General features: G+C 38.4%; 3 protein-coding genes across 4 annotated transcripts; 1 reads left to right on the forward strand and 2 right to left on the reverse strand.

The window, feature by feature from the left end:
• Positions 1 to 31: 31 nt before the first annotated feature.
• On the reverse strand, positions 32 to 6,225 carry ndufb8 (NADH:ubiquinone oxidoreductase subunit B8). Its single transcript, XM_085416644.1, has 5 exons — positions 6,085 to 6,225; positions 5,717 to 5,843; positions 5,446 to 5,545; positions 1,180 to 1,335; positions 32 to 197 (listed from the first exon to the last, which is right to left on the reverse strand). The coding sequence occupies exons 1-5, from the start codon at positions 6,215 to 6,217 to the stop codon at positions 105 to 107; spliced, it is 609 nt and encodes a 202-aa protein (XP_085272770.1). The 5' UTR covers positions 6,218 to 6,225; the 3' UTR covers positions 32 to 104.
• A 192-nt stretch (positions 6,226 to 6,417) lies between these two features.
• gpx9 (glutathione peroxidase 9) lies at positions 6,418 to 8,500 on the reverse strand. The gene is made up of 5 exons (XM_085416645.1): positions 8,306 to 8,500; positions 8,123 to 8,216; positions 7,485 to 7,615; positions 7,210 to 7,340; positions 6,418 to 7,132 (listed from the first exon to the last, which is right to left on the reverse strand). The coding sequence occupies exons 1-5, from the start codon at positions 8,435 to 8,437 to the stop codon at positions 7,075 to 7,077; spliced, it is 546 nt and encodes a 181-aa protein (XP_085272771.1). The 5' UTR covers positions 8,438 to 8,500; the 3' UTR covers positions 6,418 to 7,074.
• A 1,202-nt stretch (positions 8,501 to 9,702) lies between these two features.
• Positions 9,703 to 14,412, forward strand: fbxl15 (F-box and leucine-rich repeat protein 15). Of its 2 annotated transcripts, none has more exons than XM_085416647.1 (5): positions 9,703 to 9,846; positions 10,177 to 10,339; positions 10,430 to 10,932; positions 11,056 to 11,259; positions 11,391 to 14,412. In XM_085416647.1, the coding sequence occupies exons 1-4, from the start codon at positions 9,821 to 9,823 to the stop codon at positions 11,243 to 11,245; spliced, it is 882 nt and encodes a 293-aa protein (XP_085272773.1). In that variant the 5' UTR covers positions 9,703 to 9,820; the 3' UTR covers positions 11,246 to 11,259; positions 11,391 to 14,412. The 2 variants fall into 2 exon arrangements, with proteins under 2 accessions (XP_085272773.1, XP_085272774.1); XM_085416648.1 differs by having other exon boundaries at positions 10,180 to 10,339; positions 11,391 to 14,411.
• Positions 14,413 to 24,567: the final 10,155 nt, after the last annotated feature.

Genomic DNA, 24,567 nt, shown 5'->3' on the forward strand with positions numbered 1-24,567 from the left:
ATAAATAACAACAAATCACGCAAATACAAACTTTTAACTTTGAACATAAGTCTTTATTCTTGACAGAAATATATATACACACAAGTAGAATCACATTTTAGTGATTATAATTCATAATGTTTGACTTCTTCAGGCTGTTTTTCAGGATCTCCTCCTTTCTCCAAGTACAGGTCATTGAAGGGATATTGCTTCGGTGCCTGGAAAAAAACAAAAGACAATTACTTTAATGAAACCTTGTACACCAACAGTGTTACTGTACAGAAAAGGTGATTCTAACTTTAACATACACTGTTATATAATTACTGAAAATAAAATATTTAGTAAATATAATTATGGAGATCATGTGTTTTGCCACGTTTAGTATCTTCCTCTGTATCAACAATCATCAAATTGGCCACTAGACTGCAAAAGAATCTAGTGTTAATAAGAAATCTTTATTAACTAGGGTTAGTTTAGGGGTTTTGCCTTGATCCATGCTCAACCATCCAGATAAGACTGAGATCAAACTGAAGAAGTCGCTTGGATAAGTGATGCAATGTTTTTCTTACTGATAACAGAACGTCTAGATCAGGGGTGTCAAACTCAAATACACAGTGGGCAACAATTCAAAACTGGAACAAAGTCGCGGGCTAACGTTAGTATTTTTTGAAATATATTTATTCCTCCAGATATAAGAATGAATCTTTTCTTATGTGCTCAAACACGTTTTGCTGAAAAACTGAATATGGAACAAGCAAAGCTTAATACTAAACAATATATATATTAGCTGTATAATACCAGTAGGCCAGCTCTAATAGTAATTTGGTATGGCTTCGCGGGCCAAATGTAATTAGGCTGTGGGCCAAATTTGGCCCGCGGGCCAGAGTTTGACACCTATGGTCTAGATGAACAGAAATAGCTTTCTGGGGGTTTAGAGGGGTCCATCCTTCTAACTCTGTATCTGGCTCTGACACCATGTCAATGTCAGAGACATTTAGATTTTTTTTAAAAAAAGAAGAAGAAGAATAAAAAAGAAGGAAACCATAAAGAGTAAGTAATAGTGACTAAACTAAACTATAAAATTGAAAGAATGATGATCCAGCCATTTTTAAGCTGCTGAAAATTGTAACAGTGAGGGAAAAAAAACACCAACAAAAAAAACAAAGAAAACCGAATTCTTGCATTAAGGTGTGTACTTACAACAGGTTGGTATGCTGGAAATTTCTCTCCAACATAAAACATAAACAGCATGAACCCAATGAAACCAAACAGTTGCTTGCACATTGTGGACCATGGCACAGGGCTGGGAGATGTATCCACACGGTTCCTGATGTACATATCAAAATCCCAGTGCATCTAAGAGGTAGAACAATCACAGATTAACTCTCAAACGCAATCTTAAATTGCTTATTTTATAATTTTAGTCAATTTGTGACAGCTCAGAAAACTGCATTCTGCAAAGAGAGCTGGGTCTCAGCCAGGCTAAACTGAACACAGTTCCTTGTTAATGGTGCTGACCTCATTTTAGTTGCATTTTAGCCTGGGCCCTATCACAAGAAACGGGTTTCACTAAAACAGAGGGTTTTTAAAAAAACAAACAAAAAACAAACACAGAAATCTGTGCAAATCTAGGTTTTCTGTTCCTGAAAGAGAGTTAACTTAAACTCTGATTCAATTACCATGGTAACATACTCTTTAAACCTATCCTGCTCACTCGCAGATTTTCTTCTCTGACTCATTCCCTCCTGCTGTACCTGAATCAGCTGAATGACACTTGGTTTCATTTCATCATTGAAATGTGTTTAAGACTACATGCATTTGACTGACTTTTTAAAATGCAGGCTTCAGACATTCTGTGTTAAATGGTAAACAAACTGGTTCTTATATAGTGCTTTTCTTCTTTAGCTGAGCACTCAAAGTGCTTATACAGCATGCCTCATTCACCCATTTACATGAGCAGCTTTTTCTATGCTCAATTGCTTTCTAGGTTAGTATTTTGCCCAAGGATATCTGGCAAGCAGACTGGAGCAGCCAGAGATCTAACCACCTTCTAATTAGTAGATGACCTGCTCTACCTCCTGAGCTACAGTCAACCGTGAACATTGTGAAATGTGTTGACAGGTTCAGTTATTAAATGATATCAAACAATATTTTTTAAATGTCTGTCTGAAATTCAGAGTCTGAACCTTAACACATTTTCTACTTAAAATCCTCTCAATCACTCTAAGTGGGTTTATCCAGGTAGAAGTGACTCTGAATCCAAGTGCATTTGTATGGCTGGACAGTAGGGCTGGGCGATATGGCCTAAAATCCATATCACGGTATAATTTGAAGCATGTACGGTAACGATATATATCGCGATATATTCTTTTCTTCTGTATAACGTATTTTACACACTATAAGGCACACTTAAAATCCTTTCATTTTCTCAAAAATCAACAGTGTGCCTTATGTATGAATTCTGGCTGTGCTTACTGACCTCGAACCAATTTTATGTAGTACACGGCGCACAGAAATCTGTCAAAAAATGTTTTAGTACGACTTTGGTAAGCTATGAAGGCGCACTGCTTGATGGATTGCCGGAGCATTACGGTTGCCGTAGTCAGGAGCCACACGCAGTGTTGCCAACTCCTCAGTAAGGAAAATTGCTATTGGCTGTCCTAAAAGTCACTAAATGACATCATTGCCTAATTTGCATAATAGGTCATACTAATGTAATTGTAACCTACGTTGGTGGAGAGAGAAATAACATTGTGGACGAGACATAAAGTGAGTAAAAAATGTCCTAAATGCATTTAGAATTTATTTAGAACTACAAATTAAATTTCTTTTAGGAATTATTGTTTTTTAATGTCACAATTCCACCCATACAGGATTAGGCCTGTATAGCTCTATAAAATCTTAGATATTTCTCATAAAATGTTTGCGTTTACTGATAAAACGTAACATTCTTTATGGACTCGTAAAGTTGCCCTCCATATTTTGAGTTGAATGTAAAACAGCTAGCATTACTTATAAACTATAAATCAGTAAATGTCTGCTATGGGCATAAGAGAGTTATCATTTATCAGTGAAGGCTGCTATTAGATTAGACCATAAATGGTGGAACTGGGGAACATTAAAGCAGATATGCTCTTTATTTACTTGTTGCCCAGGTGAATCCTGATATCTGGGGCCTGTTCTTCGTACGTCGCTCACTACATCCAAGATCACATGACACATCCAAGACCAAACCATCGCGCTAACCGTGAGCTCGCTAATCCGGTTCCCCGAACACACCTGCTGTTGACGATTAGTACAGCTGGACGCAGTAATGTGACATCACTGGGTGTCGTAAAAGGGGCTACGCATCGATAGTAGAAACATTGATCGGCAACCCGCTGATTGGTCGGCGAAAATGTCGAAGGGGCGTGCACGGTATTTTCCGGCAGCAGAGCAAGAACTCATGAGTGCGGGATTTCAGGAGTTTCAGAGTTTAATTAAAACGCAAGAGAACACTGCAAAGGCTGCAAAAGCAAGGAGAGAGGGCTGGCAGAAAGTTGCTGACAAATCAAACTCGTAGGTAATTTAATAATAATAATAATAATAATAATAATGGGTTCGGTTTATATAGCGCTTTCCAAGGCACCCAAAGCGCTGTACGATACCACTATTCATTCACTCCCACATTCACACACTGGTGGAGGCAGCTACGGTTGTAGCCAGGCTGCCATATCGCGCCATCGGCCCCTCTGGCCAACACCAGTAGGCGGTAGGGTAGATCTATCATATGACACTATATTGTCCAATATCATATGGCATTATATTATATTATAATATGTTATATTATATCCCCTTTCACATTAGAGCCACAACAGGACCCACAAGAACATGGGAACAAGTAAAAGTGGAATACAGGAGTATTCTAGAGAATGGTAATATTTATCTCTTAGATTGCTTTTCGTCTCTTGGCAAGGTAATACTGGCCTGTAATACTCTGTTAGTTTGTTCATAACAGCAACCAAGAAAAGGGCAGAGGAAAAAAAGACAGGTGGTGGTCCTGCACCCCCTCGTCAACAAGTTGGTTAAGTAAATAATACCCTCACGGGAATATCGATATCTCTCAATGAGCACACTGTCGCGCTGAGCTAAAGGATCCTGTCTATCCCGCAATATACGCTGAATTCTGAGGACTCTCCTTATCAATCTTGCACCTTCCGCAATGGGTTGGTCGCGTATACGGACAGGACATGGCTGCGACAGACTTCCCAAATCCACCTTCGCTTTTATAGCCGTGGTCTCTCATCTTGATTACACGAAGTAATTTACTATTACTACTCTAAAATATGAATTACATCTGTAATAATCAAATACATGAAATAGAATGATTAATAGTACATTTCCCTTTTTTTAGGAAATGACCTGTATGTATCTGTGTGACATCAATAAAAGGATCAGGTGCTGCATTATCTTTAGTTACATTGATAATATTTATTTATGGTGAAACAGTGGTGGAATATCGCTGTTGCTTTCGTATAAATGAAGCGGACATACCTGCGTGGCCGCGATCTAATCCTGTTTACATAAAGTAAACCTGCTCCCGAGCAGGTTTACGCTTACGGCTCTGTTGCTATGACAGCAAGTCCCGGATGAGCTTCGGGGAACCGAACGATCCAGGAACACGCGAAATCGTCAACAATCTAATCCAGCTAACTTACTTAGCGAGGTACGAAGAACAGGCCCCAGAGCTACACCGATGATGTCTTTCTTTCTTTGTCTACTCATACACGTGCTAAACTCAGAATTAGTTGACTGAACTAAGTCTGATCAGCTGTTCTGGAACTGACAACCCAGACCTGTCAATCTCAGAGTTAATCACCAGAGACTAGACTAGACTAGAGTTTGTTTAACCTGCTTCCTGGAATAAGGCCTATGGTGGGCATAAACTAAGACTTTTAGACATAATGAGAGAGACACCCACATCTATTACCTCACTCAATTATATTTCATGTTAGTATTAACAAAAAAAAAATCTGAACTCATGCTAGAAAATATTAGTGTGATTGCAGCCTAAATATCTGAAAGAAATATTCTATATGGACAAGTTTGTTAAATCTTACATTTAATGGATATATAGTTTTAATTTTAAAAACAATACAATTCAGTAATGACAACATCATAAATAAAAGACAGGGTTTTTTCTGTTTTGAAATGTGTTTTGGGGGCTTGACTACACATGCAAGCACTATTGGTGCATAAATACCTAAAGCAACATACTTGTGTCCATTTGATAAACAAAAACGTAATAGGAAAACCTGTAAAAAGGTTCCACTCAGACAACCTAGACACAATTATTCAGGTAAAACTGCATAATTACTACTGCAATGCATTTCAAATAATCAACTGCTGTATGAAACATCATCATTATACTCATGATTTATTCAGAAAAAGGACAACAATAGCTTTTAATGTCAGTCGGTATCTTACCGGCTCTCCCCAGTTTCTCCTCAGGTCAGGGTGGTCCCATTGGTACCAGGGGTCTCTCTCTTGCTGAGATCTTTCTGGCAGTTTTGGATAATCACCAAAGCTACAAAAACACAGTAATTGCTCATTATTTTCTTTGAAATCTTACAGTTTGTTTGTGACTTAATGTTATAAGAATGAATGGACTGGACAGTCATTTTCGCCGTCTACATTAGCAGTACCGGCAAAAGCAGTTACAACAACAATCATGAGACTTGTTAAAATTAAAGCTCACCCCTCTCCATTGTCGGGATATGGTTCATAGTCCTCAACCCTCATGTTGTACTTCTTTGCAGCTGCAGCTCTTTCCTCCGGGGTCTTCGGATATGGCCCAGGCAGGCTATCCTTTGACAAGCCGGAGGCTGAAAGAGCAATAAATGCATACGTGAAATCGCGGCAGTCAAAGCTCGCAGGCTCAAAAAAGGAAATATGAGAATTTTATTTTGTCTGCCTGCACCCTCATAGAAGAGCAGCCGCCAAGCTAGCCTAAGCCAACCTTAGCATGTCAAGGTTACGTCCATAGGAGGCTAAAAACGTTAAACCCTGATATACACCTCCAGAGAAATTCATTGTACAGTACTACCAGACTAAGACACAACTAACCTGCTCTACATCCCGACAAGAGGGCTGAAATACCAGACCCCTTTCCCTTAGACAGAGCCTGGGCCCACCGTCGGAAACCAACACCAGCCATGTTTACTGGCTGCTGCTGTTCGACATACTCTGAAGTGCGCATGCGCAAGATTTCAAGTACGGTTCGGCAGAAGGAAAAATTCCGTACTCACAATTTGTAAATAAAGGTAAATAACCGTGCACTCCCAGTGCACTTGAAAAGTAACACACTAATACCACTGATGCAAAGTGCTTCAGCACATATATTAAAACATTATATTTATACACAGTTTTAAGTATTTTGATTTTATGTTAGTTCATTATTCTACACCAATGATAAAGAATATTGTTTTCTCTGGTCATTACCAGATTAAAACTGTTTTATACATAAAAACATATATGAAGATTTAATACAATTTAAAACGTACTAAGCTAGATTCAAACTATTTGTTTTTAGACCTCACAAAACCGGTGTTTTTGAGTATTAGAAGTTCCATCAAATAAAAAAGTGGGGGAGTCATAACAACAAAGAACAAAACTCCATCCATTCATCCATTTCCATTTTCCAGCAGTCATAGGGTGAAAAGCGGGTACCACCTGGACAAGTTGCTTATCTATCGCAGTTTTAATAAATTCTATACAGTGATTCATCTGTATTGACAGTCTAGTAATGTAATATATGTTAAATGTAGAAATAATACTGAAATTCTATTGGCAAACTAAAGTAACAATAACCATGTGCATATTTTTCATATAGTGTTTTATTTACATCTGTTTTTTTAATAGCAGACACCATCACATTAAAGAATAACGTGGCAGTGACATGAAAACGCATTAAGTGGCAGAAGGGAACTTGTTCTCAAAGTGAATGCACTGAAGCTCCAAGACACGTTCCTCTTCCCATCAGATCCAGCTCAGGTGCACTTGTGCATTTACTGGGGGATCGTCACTCTGCCACCAGCGACATATTGAAAAAATCCATCAGAGAAGTTCTGCTATGTCTTTTTCCACTTGCACAATGGGACAGTGAAGTTCATACCTGTAGCAAAGGGAAAATGCTGAACTTAGTAAAATTGAAATCACATGAAGGGTTTAACTCATGGTCTATGGCTTTACCTTTTGAAGGGCATGCCATTTGCAGTTATGAGAAACTTCTCAAAATTCCAGCGAATGTCATTGACTTTGATCGGAGACCAGTAGAATTTCTTTATGTCTCCAATAACAGGGTTGACAAATGGCAAAGATTCCTGTGGTGAAACAGGGAATGACATGGTATCTGAGTTTTTCAGGTTTAAGCACCTGCAGCGCTGATAGGAAAAAAATAAACTATATGGGTAATAAATCCATTCAGTGAACTTATAACTTCCAGCCTCCAATAAAACTCAATGTACCTTCAGAAAGGTGAAAAGAGGATCTTCGTTTAAACCATTCACTTCAACCTTGCTGAAGACGGGAAACTTTGGCACAAAGCCCCCACCAGGTCTGACATACTTCAAAATATTGAGCATTTCATGATTCACCTCTGCACAGACAAGCGTAAAAAAAGTTAATACTTCTGTTTTTTGCACGTGTGTATTCAAAACCTTGTCTTTAAAATAACTTGTTAATTAAAGTATCCACAGTGCATCTAATAGAGCTTGTATATGGTGGAAAGAGTTTTTAGATTCCTTAAGTACAAATAGATTAATGTATTATAAGCAGACTTTTAACTTCTATATCGTTACAATGATGGATAATAGTAGTAGTATAGTTGCTCATTGCTTCAAGTTAATATGGCCGTTGTTTTAAATAAAACTTTTACAAAGTTTTTTTATTCTATTGTGTGCTCTGTATCATATGAAAGACAGGGAATGTCCTTAATATGGTCATTTCAAGAACAAGCTCTGCAGAGTCTCATGCTGTTCAAACCTTCTGTTTGCGAGGGGCAATCAATCAGAAATTAAAGATAAAAAAAAATCTGGTTTGTTTTGAAGTGTGGCATGCAAAGCTCCCATAACAAAACAATACAGGTCCCTATTATCCACCTTACCAGGTGATTGGAGACCAAACTGGTTGCAGGGGAATCCTAAGACAGTGAAATTGAGGTGGCCAAACATTTCCATGAGTGCATTCAGTCGGTGGTACTGGGAGAACAAGGCATAAAATCATTCGCCTTCAATATAACGAGTTAATGTGGTCTGACAGTAATCAGTCAACTCTTGCAGAATATTACCTCCTCTATTGTTGACCCTCAGAATGTTGCAACGTTGACGATGAGAAGCACTTTACCTCTGTAGCTACTGAGTGGAACCGGCTGTCCATCCAGGGTCTCAGAAGAGAAATCATAGACTGATTTATTTGCCATGCTTGTTCTTTAGCTTGTCTATGTGACTGCAGTCGGTCAAGAGTGAGTATTCACTCAACTAGCCTGTTGGCTCGTCTCATCCACTGAAACACAACTCATGGGTCAGCAATTGTTCAGCATGACTGACTTCATTGTTCTTCTGGCCAGAGGTGAGCAGGCAACATGGTTAATTGTTCAACACTTGTATACCAAACATGTGGTTGTAACAAGTAATAGGCAGCCAACTGCAACCAGGAAAGTACATATTAAACATAAATATGGATCTTTGCTTTTAGCAGTAATTATCTGAAAATCTTTGCTTAAAAACAGTATGCATATGATATTTCAAACTACAACAAAGCTAATAAAGTAAGCCCCTGTGGGCTAACAAAACAATTTTTGATTATTGTATGATATGGTAACAGGGTTAAAATTAACAGGGGTGCGCAAGTTCTCATGGCTGAATTAATCTATTACTTTTATTTGTACTTTTTCAACAACTTTTTCAACAACTAGTTCTACATTCTGTGCCAGGACAGGTTTTAGATATAGTTTTTTGTGCATGGATTTGTTTCAAATTCAAATTTGTATAGAGTTGTACAATTACAAGATGGAAGTTATTTCTTTTGTGTTTGAAGTGAGTACATTATTTTTCTTTTGTTGATAATCTCTTCATAAATGTTACTTTGTAACTTACTTCGAGGTACTGTATTAAACTGGGGAAAAAATCAATATAATATTTTTAAGAAATGCGCATGAAATGAGCTAAATATTTGATTGTAAGAAGATCCAGAGATCTTGAAAAATCAATAACAAGTTTTCATTTATTACAGTTATGGCAAATCAATCTATAAATTGTTTTGAATATTACCATTGACGTCAACCCGGAAAATTACAACTGCTGAGTTCAAGTTCTCCCTGTAAACCACAAAGCCACGACTATATCAAAGCTAAGATGTTAATTCTCGGGCATTCTAGTGCAGCACACTGTAAATACGTTTAAAAAATACAGTCTCTGATAGGATGGTGTTTTAGTTGTTACTTTAGTTAACAACACAGCGCAACCGTGCAGAACTGGGTCTCTTTAGATTCATTAAACGAATGAATTAAAAATCAAATACAAATTCATAGAAAAGCAATAGCTCTAAGTTGCTATAAGAGTTTGAATGTTTCCCCCGTAAGTTACTACTTCCTTCTTTGACTTGTAAATTTACATCACTCGGCGACACTTGGTGAGCCTCTTGTTATTTTGATCTATATCCTTCTGACTGTCCGTTAATGCACCATCAGGCTTAGGTTACACCTTGATTGCTTTAGAAGATGCTAAAGGAAACTATTTTATTTTGTCATCCATGGGAAGAATGATATGTTCGTGGAAACGTACTGTAACATAACGGGTTCATAATGGATGAAGAAGCTAAGATGCGAACGTAAGTGCTTTTCAGAGGGGATTTCTTTTGCGTATAAAACGGTCTGGATTCGTGGCCCCGGCATGCTAGCTTCGCGGCTAACAGCGATAGCTTCCAAGTCGCTGAAATGTAGATGGCTGCTCCCATTTATTGATTGCTGCTAACTTTCTATAAACTACCCATCTCCTTGACAAAGCTGCCATATCGTTATCTATTGCTAATGTTAATTGCTGTTCTGTCTCCCTGTCAAAGCGCTTGCTGAAATGTAACGGTGTTTATAATTCCGTTAAACTGCTTTGCATCAGCACGCCGAAGTATCAAAGTTCATCTGTAACAAGGTTTGCTCCTCAGCAGATGCCATCTTTTGGACTTGCCCTGGGAGGATGTACTTGTTCCACATATTTTGTGCTATTTACCGCTGCAACACCTTGTCAGCCTCCAGAGGGTGAGCAAGCAGTTCCACAACCTCATTAAGGTGTACCTATCCAACTGCAGGACCTTTCATCTGTCCCCGGTAAGTGCTGATAAGAAATGACGTGATTTCCAGCTGCATTACATGCTCATAAAGGAGGCTGCCCTCTTTCTTCTTATGTCATATTTACAGACCTCACCATGCATTCCCAGGGAAGCATTTTGCTCCATGTTAAAAGACAATAAAGTTCTGCAGAACTTGTCACTGCAGAATTGTTCAGACTGGGTGTCCGATAAGGAACTGCTGCCAGTTATTGGCCAGAACCAACATCTGCAAAGGGTGGACATGAGCGGGTGTGCATGTCTCACCCGCCACTCCCTGGTGGCTGTGTCCTTGAGCTGCATGCACCTGCAACACCTTGGCCTGGCACACTGCGAATGGGTGGACAGCCTGTCCCTGCGCAGCCTGGCTGACCACTGCGGGGGGCTGCAGTCGATCGACCTCACCGCCTGTCGCCAGCTGAAGGACGATGCCATCTGCTACCTGGCCAAGAAGTGTTCAAATTTGAGGTCTCTATCGCTGGCAGTCAATGCCAACATCACCGATGAGTCAGTGGAGGAGGTGGCCAAGAACTGCAGGGGTCTGGAGCAGCTGGACCTGACAGGTTGCCTGCGGGTCAGGAACCAGTCCATCAGGTATGCGGTATCTTATTTTAAAGAGTAGTCTAACTGACTTTGAGCTGTTCCTTCCCACGCTTTGTTATCAACTAGCTCACTTGTTCACCCTTCCATAAAATCTTCTGCATGCTGTGCTCACAGGACTCTTGCAGAGTATTGCCCAAAGCTGCAGTCGCTGAAGGTGAATCACTGCCACAATGTGACAGAGTCTAGCCTCGATCCTTTACGGAAGCGCAATGTAGTGATTGATGTTGAGCCGCCCTTACAGAGGGCACTTGTACTTCTGCAGGATGTGCTAGGATTTGCACCATTCATCAATCTCCAGATATAACAAGTTGATAGAAGGTAGATACAATCGGCCTTATATACACAATTATATATATATATATATACCTTCCAATCATCTTTATATAACTTATATAAATATAATAACAACAGATAAGACTGACTGATTTCAACCTGTTATTGTGTTACAGGTGTCTTCATATCTCACTTTCATCTGCATCACATGGGCATGTGTTGCTCTGAGAAAGTTAAAGAACACACGAATGTGTTGCACTCAAGCTTTTGTGGAACGTGATTAATGATACATGTTTAAGAAGGACTTGAAAATATCATCAGTAAAGTAAGCCATGTACTTTTAAGAACTGCTGCCTCGTGTACAAAAGAAACCACTGCACTATTACTTAATCATTTGGTGTGATGGGTATAATGTATAAACAAGGTACAGTGGAATTTTTCTTTTTTTTACCAACCTGTCACCTTATGTTTCATTTGGAAACATTAAAAAAAAATGTTTGAGTTCAATTAAACATCTCATTTTGCATGTGTGTGCCAGCTTAAAGGTTCATTTCAACCAAATCGCACAAAAAGCATACTCGCACTTACCACTTAATTGTGTAAATATTTGTTTTGTTTATTCCGATTTTATTATCTCCACTTCTGCGTCTTCTGCTGCCACCAACAAACAAGGAAAGTGGATGCAGTTTTTGTTTCCGGTGCTTACTTAACGTCTTCCAGAAATGATCCTGGCTCCTCAGGATCATCTGTAAAATCTCACTGTTGTCAACAATTTCCCAGTGAAAGCTGAGATGAATTGCATGGTTACATGTACAGTGTAATGAGTAGAATTTTTTTTTTTTCTGTGATGTGGGTGAAGTTCCCCTTTAATTCATAATATTAATAAATACATAGCTTTTGAATAAGTATAAGAATTTATTATGACTATTTCCCATTAAATCCCTTAAATGGCTTTTGTAAAAATGACCTGTTGACATGTTGTTGGCCTATGAATTATGGAAGTACTATTAAATTGTGAAATACTGCCAAAAATGACACTTGACTTTGCTGTGATGGAGTTGTCTGTTTACGCCCTTACCGCCTCCTATAAATTTGAAAATACCTGTTTGGTGCAAGTGCTTCTTTTTATGAAAAAAGAAAAGAAATCAGGATAGTACTAGGATAGTTTCGTTTTTTCCTTCTTTACATGTAGGGAAAAAGTGCTGCTTTCCTGCCACTGATGTGAATAATTTATAATTATATTAAATAAAGTGAGCTGAAACTATCTGAATTACATTTTGTGGGATCAGACGCTAAAATAACGAAAATATATCTTGTTTAAGATAAAGGGAAAATGCCCAGGCCCACATTTTATTTATGTATTTTTTTCAAATCAGTGTAGATGAGCTCATATATATGTTATTCCGTACTGTGAATGGCATCGCTACAAAATTTTATGACTGCAAAGTGGCTTGGCCTCTTCCCTTCACCGGCACAAGGTGGCAGCAGTGAGTCAGGATATTTGTCAGTTTAATCCTCTTTGCTTGACTTTTACACTACAGAACATGAAATGAGAGAAAAAGCGCATGGTGTTAAATTTCCCACTACAGCATCAATAGTACAGGAAAAACACCAGTTCTATCTTTTTCAAATTTAGCAGAAACTGTGTTTGACAGGTAAGTCTGTCTTAAACCGAAACAGGCTCTTTGACTCAGTGAATATAAAGTTAAGAATAAAGGCTTCATATTGTTGCTACTGCTACTTGTTAAAAATCCCCCTTACAGTTTCCTCTGGTGGTCCAATTGGCAGACTGTTGTATCTTGTATCTTGTCTCCGTGACAACACAACAGGTCTATTTTCCACTTGATGGCATGGTTTACCCCATCTGCTGTGTGCTGTCCACAAGCTGAATTTGCACCAAGAGAGTTGCTTTTGAAGGGCTTCAGGGATCGACCGGCATCCTTCTGTTGGCTGTGCTGATCATCATATTGTATCGCTGTCCCTCAGCGGAGGCTTCACTATGTCATTAGTTATAAGGTAAATCTTGAAATTTCAATTCATGTTGCATATGGTGGTGTAAACATCCAGATTTAGGCAAACAGAGAGAGAATTTCTTTCAGCAAGATTTTGAGTTAAGACTACTTCTCCTGCAGAACAGATGAAGTATCCTGATATATGCAAATAGGACAAAATACCCACCTTCAGCCTTAACTTAGCCCAGCAGTTGCTTATGTTTGTTGCTGCTCAGCAGTCAGTGGGTTAAAAACATTTCAGACTACATTCATCATGTAGGACCTCAATTAGCATTGATCTGCAGGGGGGGAAAGAAACATTGCTGCGATATCATATACCGCGGAGCAATTTCAGTTCTAATGATTGAGTGTGTGGGGGGATTTTTCAAACATAGGCAGCCAAACATATTTTGTCTTCCTGTCAATAATCTGGCACTTGTCTAAATTATTGATCAATAGCAACTGATCATTTTATACCAAGGCACAGGAGTGAAGTTGGTTCATTCTGCTGCAGTTTTAGCCTTTGGCATTGGCTAATATATTGTACTTATTAATACAAAGAATAAATCCATCTTTAATCTCTGGCTGCTTTTAAAGTCCTTGCTGACATAGTAACTTACCTGTTACTAGAATACCTGAGTTTCATTTATATTTGCTGTGGCAGCTGATTAACTAACAAGGATTAAACAGAGGCCTTCCTCACAGCAGACATTATTAAATGCTATTGCAGAAAACATAGATGTACGGGTATTATTGATGGCTCAGTTCTCAGAATCTCTAGTTATGGTTTATTTCGTTTTGCAAAACAAAATCATGTCTAGATGGCCAGTGCCAGTTTAGATAGTTATTAAAAGTTTTAATAGCCACATAATAAAAAAATCTTGGGCCCAGGAGATAGATTCGAGTCTGTCAGACTCAGCACTGCAATCTTTTCACCCTGAATCTGATTCTAAATATTCAAATTGATCTCTAATATTGCCAGGGACTAACTAATTAAGCCAAATTTTGAAGTCACACCTGCTTTTGCATATTTGAAATGCACTTTCAGGACTTCTCTGTTTCCATTATTTGATCTTGACTTTGTCGGACGCGCGCCATACAAAATCCCTTTAACCTGAGAGTGAAGCAGCTAAACGCAGTCCAGTCACCATTAATTGTATTATTTACACCTGTGCCGTTCCAACTGTGCCATGTCAAGATGTTTTCACTGGAACAGACCAATTAAAGCTGTCATCTTCTCTTATATTTGTCTCTGATTTTTCTGTGTAAGGGAAATCTGGAAACACAAACTAATCCCGCTTTCATACTAGTATAATCAGGAATTACTTTCATCCTTATGTTTTCTCTGACACTGACAGAAATGACAGGAACCATTCATTTACAATAATCCAGATTCTTATTATTTGCTTCCTTCTGCAAACAGACAAATTAGCCACAGTATACAATTTTTATTGATTGTCTTGTTTTTACAGTACATTAAAATGACAAAGATCCAGTCTTTGTTTTCCTTTTGCTGAAGGATCTGGAGACAATCATATCCTTGGCGCAAACGATTTCCTGGTAAGGAAGTATCACTCAGAAAAAATAAAAAAAAGAATTCACTACTGTAGCAACACACATCCATCCTTCTACACATACATCTAGTGGCATGAACATTACCCAAATTCTAAATGCTCACTGTAAGGAGTGATTAAAAACAAGTAAATATGTATACAAATCAGCAATCCTAGAAAGTAAAACAAGTTTTAAAACAACAGATGATGTCTGTAAAAAGTTGAGTTACTTAATTAATTGTTCTTTAAATTAATGTTTGTAAAAGAAACAATATCACTGTTATTGCAATTTGAGCCTCATTAGCCTGTAACAGACATTTACTCTATGAATTCACAATGTTTTACACTGTACTTTTATGCATGCGTCTGTTGACATTATACTAATGTTTCCCATTTGTGCTCTATCCCCAAAGCATTGAGTTAAATACTTAAGCTAAATCACGTATGAATTGGGAAGAACAAGTGAAAAAATCCACTCACAGCATCAGTCAACTGAGTAATAAAAGTTCATTTAAATGTATCCAGGAATATTTGTAGTTATTTACTTGAATGCAGAATATTATTTTCATCTGCAGCGTGAATGAAAACCAGATCCTGCTCAAGAAATCAGAAATTGGTTTAGGATACTTTTCAGCCCTCTGTTAATTAAATGAAGTTCATATGAGGTGAAGAGAGAATTACTGTAGCTGTTCAGATGGGACCAATACTGTGTCAGAGATTTTGTTCATTTTCATATTTTTAATTAACAGGCCTTTTCCCTTCGTCTTCTTTCATTTATTTGATGTAGTTTATCTCCTCCAACCATTCATATACAACCTTATTGGATCCTGGGACTTAAGGATCCATCTTTTGGCCACCAGAGAAGCATAACTAATGACAACATTAAAGTGCCTTTGTGAGCGTAGCCATCAAAATGTCGATCAACCAAGCAGGAAATAATGTTGGATTTAAAAATTCAGCATGAATAAACATGTATGTTAGAATCTGCGCGGCTCATTTTAGGAAGAGTTTGAAGGTGTTGATGTACTTGTGAAACATCCCGATGAAATCACCAGGTCTTCAGAGTTCATATGTGTGGCATGGATGTGAGACTAATGGAAAAAAAAGACTGTAGTGTGGAGAATCAAGCTAGGCACTGTTGAATTTTCAGCCTTTGAGCGGAGTGAATGACGGTGCCACACAAGACGTCTTCAGTGCACCATCCAATTGAAGCGACATTTGAAGCTTTCCTTGGACTCAGACCTGTCAGACCCATTAGCATCTGCTTAATTGCTGCACTCCTTGCTGCAGACTGGACAGGAAGCACATGGTCATCTAGTTAGAACTCACATAGTTTATCTCTTCATTAAGACATTTTTGCCATTTTCTTCAATGAATAGAGCATCCCGGCGAGCGTGACTCACAGCGATTTACTACTTGCCTGGAGAATGTGGGCTGTTAGTGTTTGGGATTAGATTTATACAGTCAGCATTTGTGGTGCTGTGTTGTAAAATGAGTGATTGTGGCAAACTATATATAGTTTAGATTTAGATTTTAAGGACAACAGTTTTGCACTAGATTAATTATATTTGTTATGGTCCAGCTAAAAAATGTGCAAATTGTTTTGCTTCATACAATGCAAATGTAAAATTTTTTGTTGTGTGGTTGGAGAAACTGATCAAACATGGGAACTACTATTAAGACTGAAACAGTAAATAAATAGTAAATGAGTATAAAATCTAAATATAACAGATAATGAGAATAAATATTCGTTGTATCAGTGACCTCTGCTGTAACTAAATACTGTAAATGTTGTAAGGGATCTTTGTTGCAGGCTTTGTCTTTCTGATTGGTAATTCGTGCAACCTACCAGTCAAGTTCATCTGACTTAACCCAGCAACTCTTCCATCTGAGCTCAAATTCAGCTTTATAACCACTCATCAAAGCCCACATGTGCTCAGAAACAGTGAACCTGACATTGTCAGTATGTTTGTTCTTTCTTCTTCTTCTTCTTTATTTATATATATGAAGTTCACTACTTTCCTGCACACTATCAGCTAAATCTAACCGATAAGAAAGCCACTTCTTGGGCTTTACATGTGATATTTATCCCACCTATCCCTCTCTTTGGACTGAGGCCTTTTTTTAAAGCTTCGCTCAATTTGGCTGCACTATAAACACACTGATTTACCTAATAGAGAATACAGTATGCATGATGAGGATTCATCTTGGCAGGAGCATTTTGCCCTCTGACTAATCTGAGCTGCTAAATTGTAAGTAACTGTGTTGAACTTGTGTCCTTCAGGCAACAGAGATCAGAGTTCAGCATTCTGGCGTAATCACAGGTCACATCTTGTTATGCCTAGTGGACGCTGAAAGATGCTGGAGGCTCGCTCATCTTTTCTTGTGGAGGGAGACAAAGATCTGACTTTAAAAAGGTAACTTAAATACACTTCACAAAGGTTAGAGATTTGAATTGTGCAGACCACCAGCGTGTGTGTAATTTGTACAGAATTGAGTGAATATGATAATTTGTAGCTTGATATTGTCAACACGTTGGAAGGAATAATTAGATTAATGCTACATGGACTATTTTTTAAAAAAAGAGAGCAAAATATCACCATGGCATCTCACAGTGCTTGCATCCTCTGTCTCATTTCTCTTGCCTTGCTTCATTCTCTATAAAGGAGGCTCTTAGCATTATTTGACAAATGGAGCACAAACAGCAAAATATGTGTTTAGTACATGCCTCGGCCCATAGATTAATGACATTAACGAAGTTTCCATTAGCTCAGCGATCAGGGGAGACAGAGGCGTCCATGCGTAAATCCACATGACTGAATCACTGATAAAAGAAAATGAAACACATCTCTATGGGCCAAGAGGGGCCAAGAAACGCCACTCCAAATTAGTGTGCGGCCCAATTTGTTGTTACTTCATTAACCAACCAGCATCTGTAGGAGTAGGGGAGGGAAGTTGTGACCCATCTCTCCTAAAAATTCCCTTTGTCGGGCCTCTTAGATTAAAAAAAAAATATAATCCAAGAGTAGGACTGAAGGAAACGTATGCTAGAAAGGAGATTAGGTTTTCATATCTCTGTCCTTAAAGTATCAAATTTAAGATGAGGAGATATTGTTGTCATCTAGGATTGACGAAAACAATTACTCTTGGACAAGGCAATAAATTACTTTAACACAAAATTATCTAGTTGATATGATTATAAATGCCAATATATATATTTTAATAGTTTTAAAGTATTAAAGTTTAGCTGTAAAAATCTCTTTAGCAACTGAATTTGAACATAAAATACTTAAACTTTTCTAGTCTAATATTTAAGTGAAGACAGCGTGTCATTAATAAATGAAAGAATATGGCTTCAAGTAGTAAAAGAGGATAGGAAATTTTTTTTATATAAGCACTATTAATAGATTGATTTGCAAACAATATTCATAATGAGCTGCTAAGAAAATACTGGATGAATGCTGTAAGATTAAAGTCACAGCACACCAGGCCTGTAGTGCATCAGTGGAGGTTCAGCTCTTATCTGCTGATGGAAACTGGCTGTCTGGGATGGGTAGTTCCTTATCTTCCATGGCCCAATAATATCCACAGGGGACCAACACTGTTTGGCACCCTGAAATCCTTTTTTCTACACCGGATGGGAAATCAGCCTGGGTGGATCATGGGGGCTTGAGACATGGAGGCCATATGGCTCAGTTTTATTCTCAGTGGAGTACAGGAGTTTGGGGTTCCCAGCTTCTAAATGTACACAGGAGACTTTGACAATATGTGCGGCGACAAAGACATTGTGACATTTTCTGTTTGTCGTTTAGCCATTACTGGCATATCACTGTGGTTGCAGTTTTCAGAACTGTTGAGGTCTATTTAACTCCATCTGTTGATGTGAATGTATAATACGCATACACAGACTAAAAATATCAGTGCGTGTTTTGAACTTTTAAACTGCCAGTCTTGCTAAGGTAAATTTAATTTTCAAGAAAGCCCAGAGAACAAAGGAAGACATCAGTCAGACATTAAATGAAACCACTCACTCACCTGTGTACAATAAAAAATAACCATACTCATTAAATTCCAAGTCCGACAACCAGCAATTAACACAGCCAATTACTATGAAACCTCATGGAGAAAACCTTCCACAACTGGATGAAAAATCTAGGTTTAGACTTCTGGGATCCTTATACAATTAAAAGGACGATACCCGTGTCGACTTTATCTCATAATATTTCACTGCATAAATATGGATTGTTTAGGTTTAGGTAAATACTGTATTATGTACTGTACTTATGAGATTGTAGTTTAATGATGAATCTTTTTTTATAACCTATATTTCACCAGGAAAGCATCACTGAGATTTAAAAATGTATTTTTTTTTGACTGATCCTGACCAAATAGGTGGCAAAAACAGTGAATCAAAGAGACACAACTAATATTTTACAAGTAATAAATAATAAGACTGTAAGATAATACCAAGAAGCAAGTAAATAATTAAGTAATAATAATAATTAAGTTAATCAAGTAAGTACTGTACCTTTTAAGAAGAATGTTTCATCCCTTAAAAGTCAATTTTCGTACTATGAAATTAATTTATTTAGAAGTGCAAGACTTATGTCTTTGCCGGATGTTTTTTATGTTCATTTTGAAGAATAATAAGTTTCCTCCCCCAAAATTCCCAACAAAATAGCTCAAAAATTGCTTGACCTTTTAGTATAAGTTGAAAGTTAAATATGAAAACAAAGCTAAAGAACAGCTCCATCCTTAAGGCTTGACTGACAGGTCTAAAAAAGGGAAAGGGTGCACTACTGTTTCTGGCCAGCTGAGGACATGCTTTCCTTAGACTGGAAAAAGGGGAACATTTAGCTTCAAGTATTCTCATACATCCACTGTAATCCAGCATTTAGTTGCAGTAAGAAGTAGCTTTACTACACAACCGTCCAACAAAATGTTGTTTAGGATCCACAAAGTGCAAGTAATAACAAAAACAAATAATGCTGAATAAAACGTCTTGGGATGCTAAAGTAGGATGGGACGATACAAACTAAAACAAAGCAAAGTATAGATTAGACAGTTTGAATTTATGTGGCAAAAGTAGCTATAACATGACATATACCAGAATGAATCTGGTTATGTAGTAAACATGCATGTAATAGAGTAAAAAGGATTTTTAAAAATGTGGATGTTTAGAATAAGAATAGACAATCGCTGCCACTGTTGGTCACTTTATAATTAAAAAATTGACTTTTACATGCTTTTTAATATTTTGCCCCCGAGCCCATTAGTGGAGTACATGCAGACAGGAATTTGACCCCACTTTCTGAAGCAACCAAGTTTTCCCACGCAGGTGTAAGCCACAGTGAGGTGAACCTACCACAGCACAATATGTTTAGGACGCAGCCTGAGAGACCTCCATCGAACATCTTTATGAAGTAGATTGAGGACAATTTTCCTGCTGAAAGGTGGTCTACCTGGACGGCCAGGACTGCCTGCCAGCTGCATGTCATTTCTATCAAATGTGGCCTGGGTCTGTCAATTAAGAAAACACAGGGCAATCTGTGGCTGCTGAAAGAGATCCCCTTGGCCTGCTCCCAGGCTGAGAGACGGCCTTTTGTTCCCAGGCATGTCTCACATACTTTTAGAGCCCAGATAAGCTCAGGCTTCATGAAGCCCTGCTTTATATTTGCCCACTGTAATGTCTCTGTGGGGTCAGGGAATATGGGGAAGCACTGTCTGCGAAACGGTAATATCCCCCCTCCCACACACACATTATAGGGTCAGGAATAGAAGCCACAGGTTAGGTGGTCCAGAGGCCTGGCCAGGGGACTTTTTTTGCTGAATGATCCCCTCCACCCATGTGCCCACCCTTGATCCGTTCCTGCCTCTCATACCAGAGACATAAACTGCACAACAAGCAGGCAGCTTTAGCCGTTTCCTGAAATCGGATAAACAGGTACTCTATGCTGAGATCTGCCAGCGTGGGGGGAAGGGAATTTGTTTTAGTACCAGCCGGACCACCCACAGACAAGAAAACAGGTACATCAAGGTGACTTGAAATATAAGAAGAGGGCAAAGGGAGGTTTGAGCCAGCAGGTTGAAGGTTGAGAGGGGGCCTGGACTGCTCGATGACTTAGTGTTACTGTGGTTTATCAAAAAGTAAGTCCTTAAAAAAAGGAAGAAAAATACTAAATATTCTTCTTTGACAATATGCTCACACATGAATCACATTGACCAGGCCTGCGTCGAACAAAAGTTTAGATCATGTATGAATTTCGTCAACTGAGCTCTATCTGCGGACAAGATGATTTTAATTTTCAAGGTTTTATTTGATGGTTTTATTTAGGCTGGGATTATTTCTGACTAACTTGATTGTATTAGCTTTGTTTCTGCCTGTAACTGTAGCGACATACATCCATATTCGGAGTGACCAGCAGAATTGAACCTTCATTTTCACTGTTCAGGGCTTTCCTTTTCTTCATTTTTTTCGGTGGGGGTGAGGTGGGCTTGTGGGTAATAGGGATGTTTCTCAGTAAGCTTTGTATATATCTAGAAATAAATTGAACTCGATTCAGAAACAAGCTGCTTTTTGCAATCACTCTAAAAATACTTTTTTGAGTGAAATACAAGACATAATAAGATGCAATAACCACTTCATGTATCCTAATATATATGAAAAACAATCTAACATGATAACCCTCTTTGGTTAAATCACATTAGGATGTTGTATTAGAGCCTTAAGTAGCAAGTGAAGTCCCATCATGGAGCTTCAAGCTGAGTGTTTTGGCCTTTTTAGTCTGGGTGTTTTGAAACTGGACAAACGATGGGTGGATCTGACTGATAAACTGAGAAACAGTGCGGGCTCATATAGTAGCCACTGATTTATCATAACCTGCTTTGTAATTCTTTCTGACTCAGATAAAGAGCAAAAGTTACAAAACTGACACTATGTTGTGTTAGATAGTGTAAAACCAGAGACTGAGATGATAAATTCAAAATGGTAAGCGTAAAAAGACCTCAATCTTATTCAGCATCTTCAGTCTGAACTGGGACATTGACTAAGAGCCAGACATCAGTAACAGACCTTGCTGAAACCCTTGTAGCTTAGTGAGTGAAAAATATCTGCAGCCTGTTTCCAAAATCTTCTTAATCCAAGTTTAACAAGTTTACCAATCAAATATGGGTTTAATATCAGCCCTCTTCCACACTGGTGACCTGTCCAGGGTGCACCATGTCCCTCACCGGGTGACAGCTAGGATAGGCTCTAGACCACCACAATCATAAATTGGATAAGCAGAGGAAAAGGAATGGATGGATCTCAGTGTAATATTAAGATGTCCACATACTTTTGGTCATGTAGCATTTGTTAGAGGTGTTAGACACTGTTATTTGCATTGCTTCTTATGTTTTTTTCTTTTAAATGTTAATAGCCGACATGGTGATTTCCTTCATCATTGTCAGCAAATTGCCCATGCAGGAGTGAAGTATTTAACGTCCAGTAGGGGTGTGGTTCCATTAGATAGCTTTAAGACCATGCTGAGTGCTCTTGAAAATTAGTTTTTTGGCAACTTCCTAGGATGCACAGCCTCCCAGCAAGCCACCAAGGCTTTGTCAAGACTGTGCTGGTTTAAGCTTGCAGCTTTTCAAGGCTCCCATTATGCCTGACTCAGTCGGGCAGAAAGCGAAAGAGCCTTTTCTGCAGTCATGTGGGCATACTGGCATTATACACAGTTCAGTATTAGATATTTGTGAGTCATATAAACAGAAGGGAGGGCACTGAGGCTTCGTAAAGAAAAAAAAAAAAACTTTATAATTGGGGAGTTATATAAGTGCCTAAATCCTCCTCCAGGGATTTAATTTTTCCCCCATTGTGTGTTTTCAAAAGCAGGAAGACCTCACAGCAGCGGTGACAAATCCTCTGACACAGAAATCACTGTGGTACAGTTTAAGGACTGTAAATGAAGTCTTTGAGTCTTCAGGTGAGGGATATTTAACTGTCTCATAGTCTTCATTTAAAATGTTGCACTATATACCTATAACTAGTTACTTTTGCTACTTTTTTCTTTGTATGACAATTAAGAAAATGGAATTATAACAAGCTGAGAAGCAATGCCAAGAAAAAGATTGGAGACAATGTAAGTGTCACATTTGATGGATTGGATATATTTAGATCATTTTCATAACCCGCCTTCAAATATATATTTACCCTCTCCTGAAATCACTCCAGTTTTTGAGTCTACTTTTAGACATTCAAGTCTATTTAGCCTCATGCACCCTTGTGTAGATTTGTTATGGTTCTTTTCTTCCTTCTGTAGCCTCCCCCAATTATAAGCTGTATAGATTTCCCAATGGTGAGTCCCTGTCCTCTCTACACGTCTACAGTCTGCATGTGTATCAGTGTGTTGGGTCCGTGTGTGTGTGTGTGTGCGCGTGCACGTGCATGCGCAGCTCCCTGTTGGCCCAGATGCTGGGGTGTGTACAGTGTGTAAATCTGGGGCTAGTCGGGTCACTCAGGCATGACCTGGACTATGTCGAGGCTTGTCTTCTGAGTGCCTCCAGCAGTGTTCCCCTCCTCAGTTCTGACCAGCCAGCCTCACAAACAAGGATTTAGGTCATCTTGACCCCCCTTGCATCACCCGTGAGTTTGTTAACGTGGCTGGGAGTCACTGCCTCTGATGGTCTGTGGTTGCAGAGTTCAAGATACAAAAAGCGTTTGCCTTGTGCTTTCTACACCAGAGCATATGCATTAGGTGGTTTCAGTTATTTTTTTGCTCAGCTGCCTTAGTTTTTTTCTTCAGGAAATCCAAAAATTTGGTACAGCGCCAACAAAATTTGTTACATGTGACGTCTCTTGCTGTAACAGAATCGGGCTGTTTGTAAGACAACACATACTCTGTGATCTGAAATGACCTAGTGTGTGCCTAGTGTGCTACTGACATAATCTCTTATGAGCCCTAATAACAGACAAAGTTACAGTGCTTAACAATTTTATTAGACCACCTGCAACAAGAAGCAGAAATATTCTAGAAATAAAAAAACCTGTTGATAACTAAAGTAATATTGGTATTTATCAGGCAAAAATAAAATAAATTCACATTTTTTTTTTAAACCAAAATTTGAACTGTATACATATAGATAGATAGAAGTAAATAACTCTAATTTGGCATCCTGATCAGAAAATAATAATGCATTTTACTATTTTTTCTACTTTTTGGTCAGAAAGCAATTTTTAGCATTAAAAATATCATTTTGTCTAAAGATATTACTGGTGGATTAACCATTACAGAAACATAAGTTATTCTGGTAATTACCAATACTGTTTATTCAGGGCAGCTGTGGCATAAAACTTACATTTTTTGGTGGTCTAATAAATTTGTTAAGCACTGTATTTTTGCAATGAGTCTGGACTGACTGTTGATGTTATCTTAGATTATATGGGAGAAGCAGCCTCTTTCTTATGCTGGTCCTGGCTGGTCTGTAGCACTGTTAGCAGTGTGTCCCCCCCCCCCATTCACAGTAGCAGAAGTGAATAAAAAATAAAAAAGTTCTTGTGTTTTATCACCTGTGTGCTGCTTTGTGCTAGGATACCATTATTATATGGTAGCAACACATGTTATACTTTGTGTGGATTTTGGTCTTCTTTTCACCCTCTCACTCCTACAAATACCAACACACCACTTCACCTAAGGGAGTGCAAAGGCCTGTCCTGGAACAAGCGTATCACTAACATTTACATGGTGCCTCTGAAATCAGATTATGTATGGGTTCAATTGACTTAATGGATTTGAAGAGACTAGATCCTATTAATGAATAGACTGCCC

The sequence above is a fragment of the Rhamphochromis longiceps genome, linkage group LG8, assembly GCF_057381845.1.
Source record: "Rhamphochromis longiceps isolate RC_006_pf linkage group LG8, R_longiceps_female_GT1.1, whole genome shotgun sequence".
NCBI lineage: Eukaryota > Metazoa > Chordata > Actinopteri > Cichliformes > Cichlidae > Rhamphochromis > Rhamphochromis longiceps.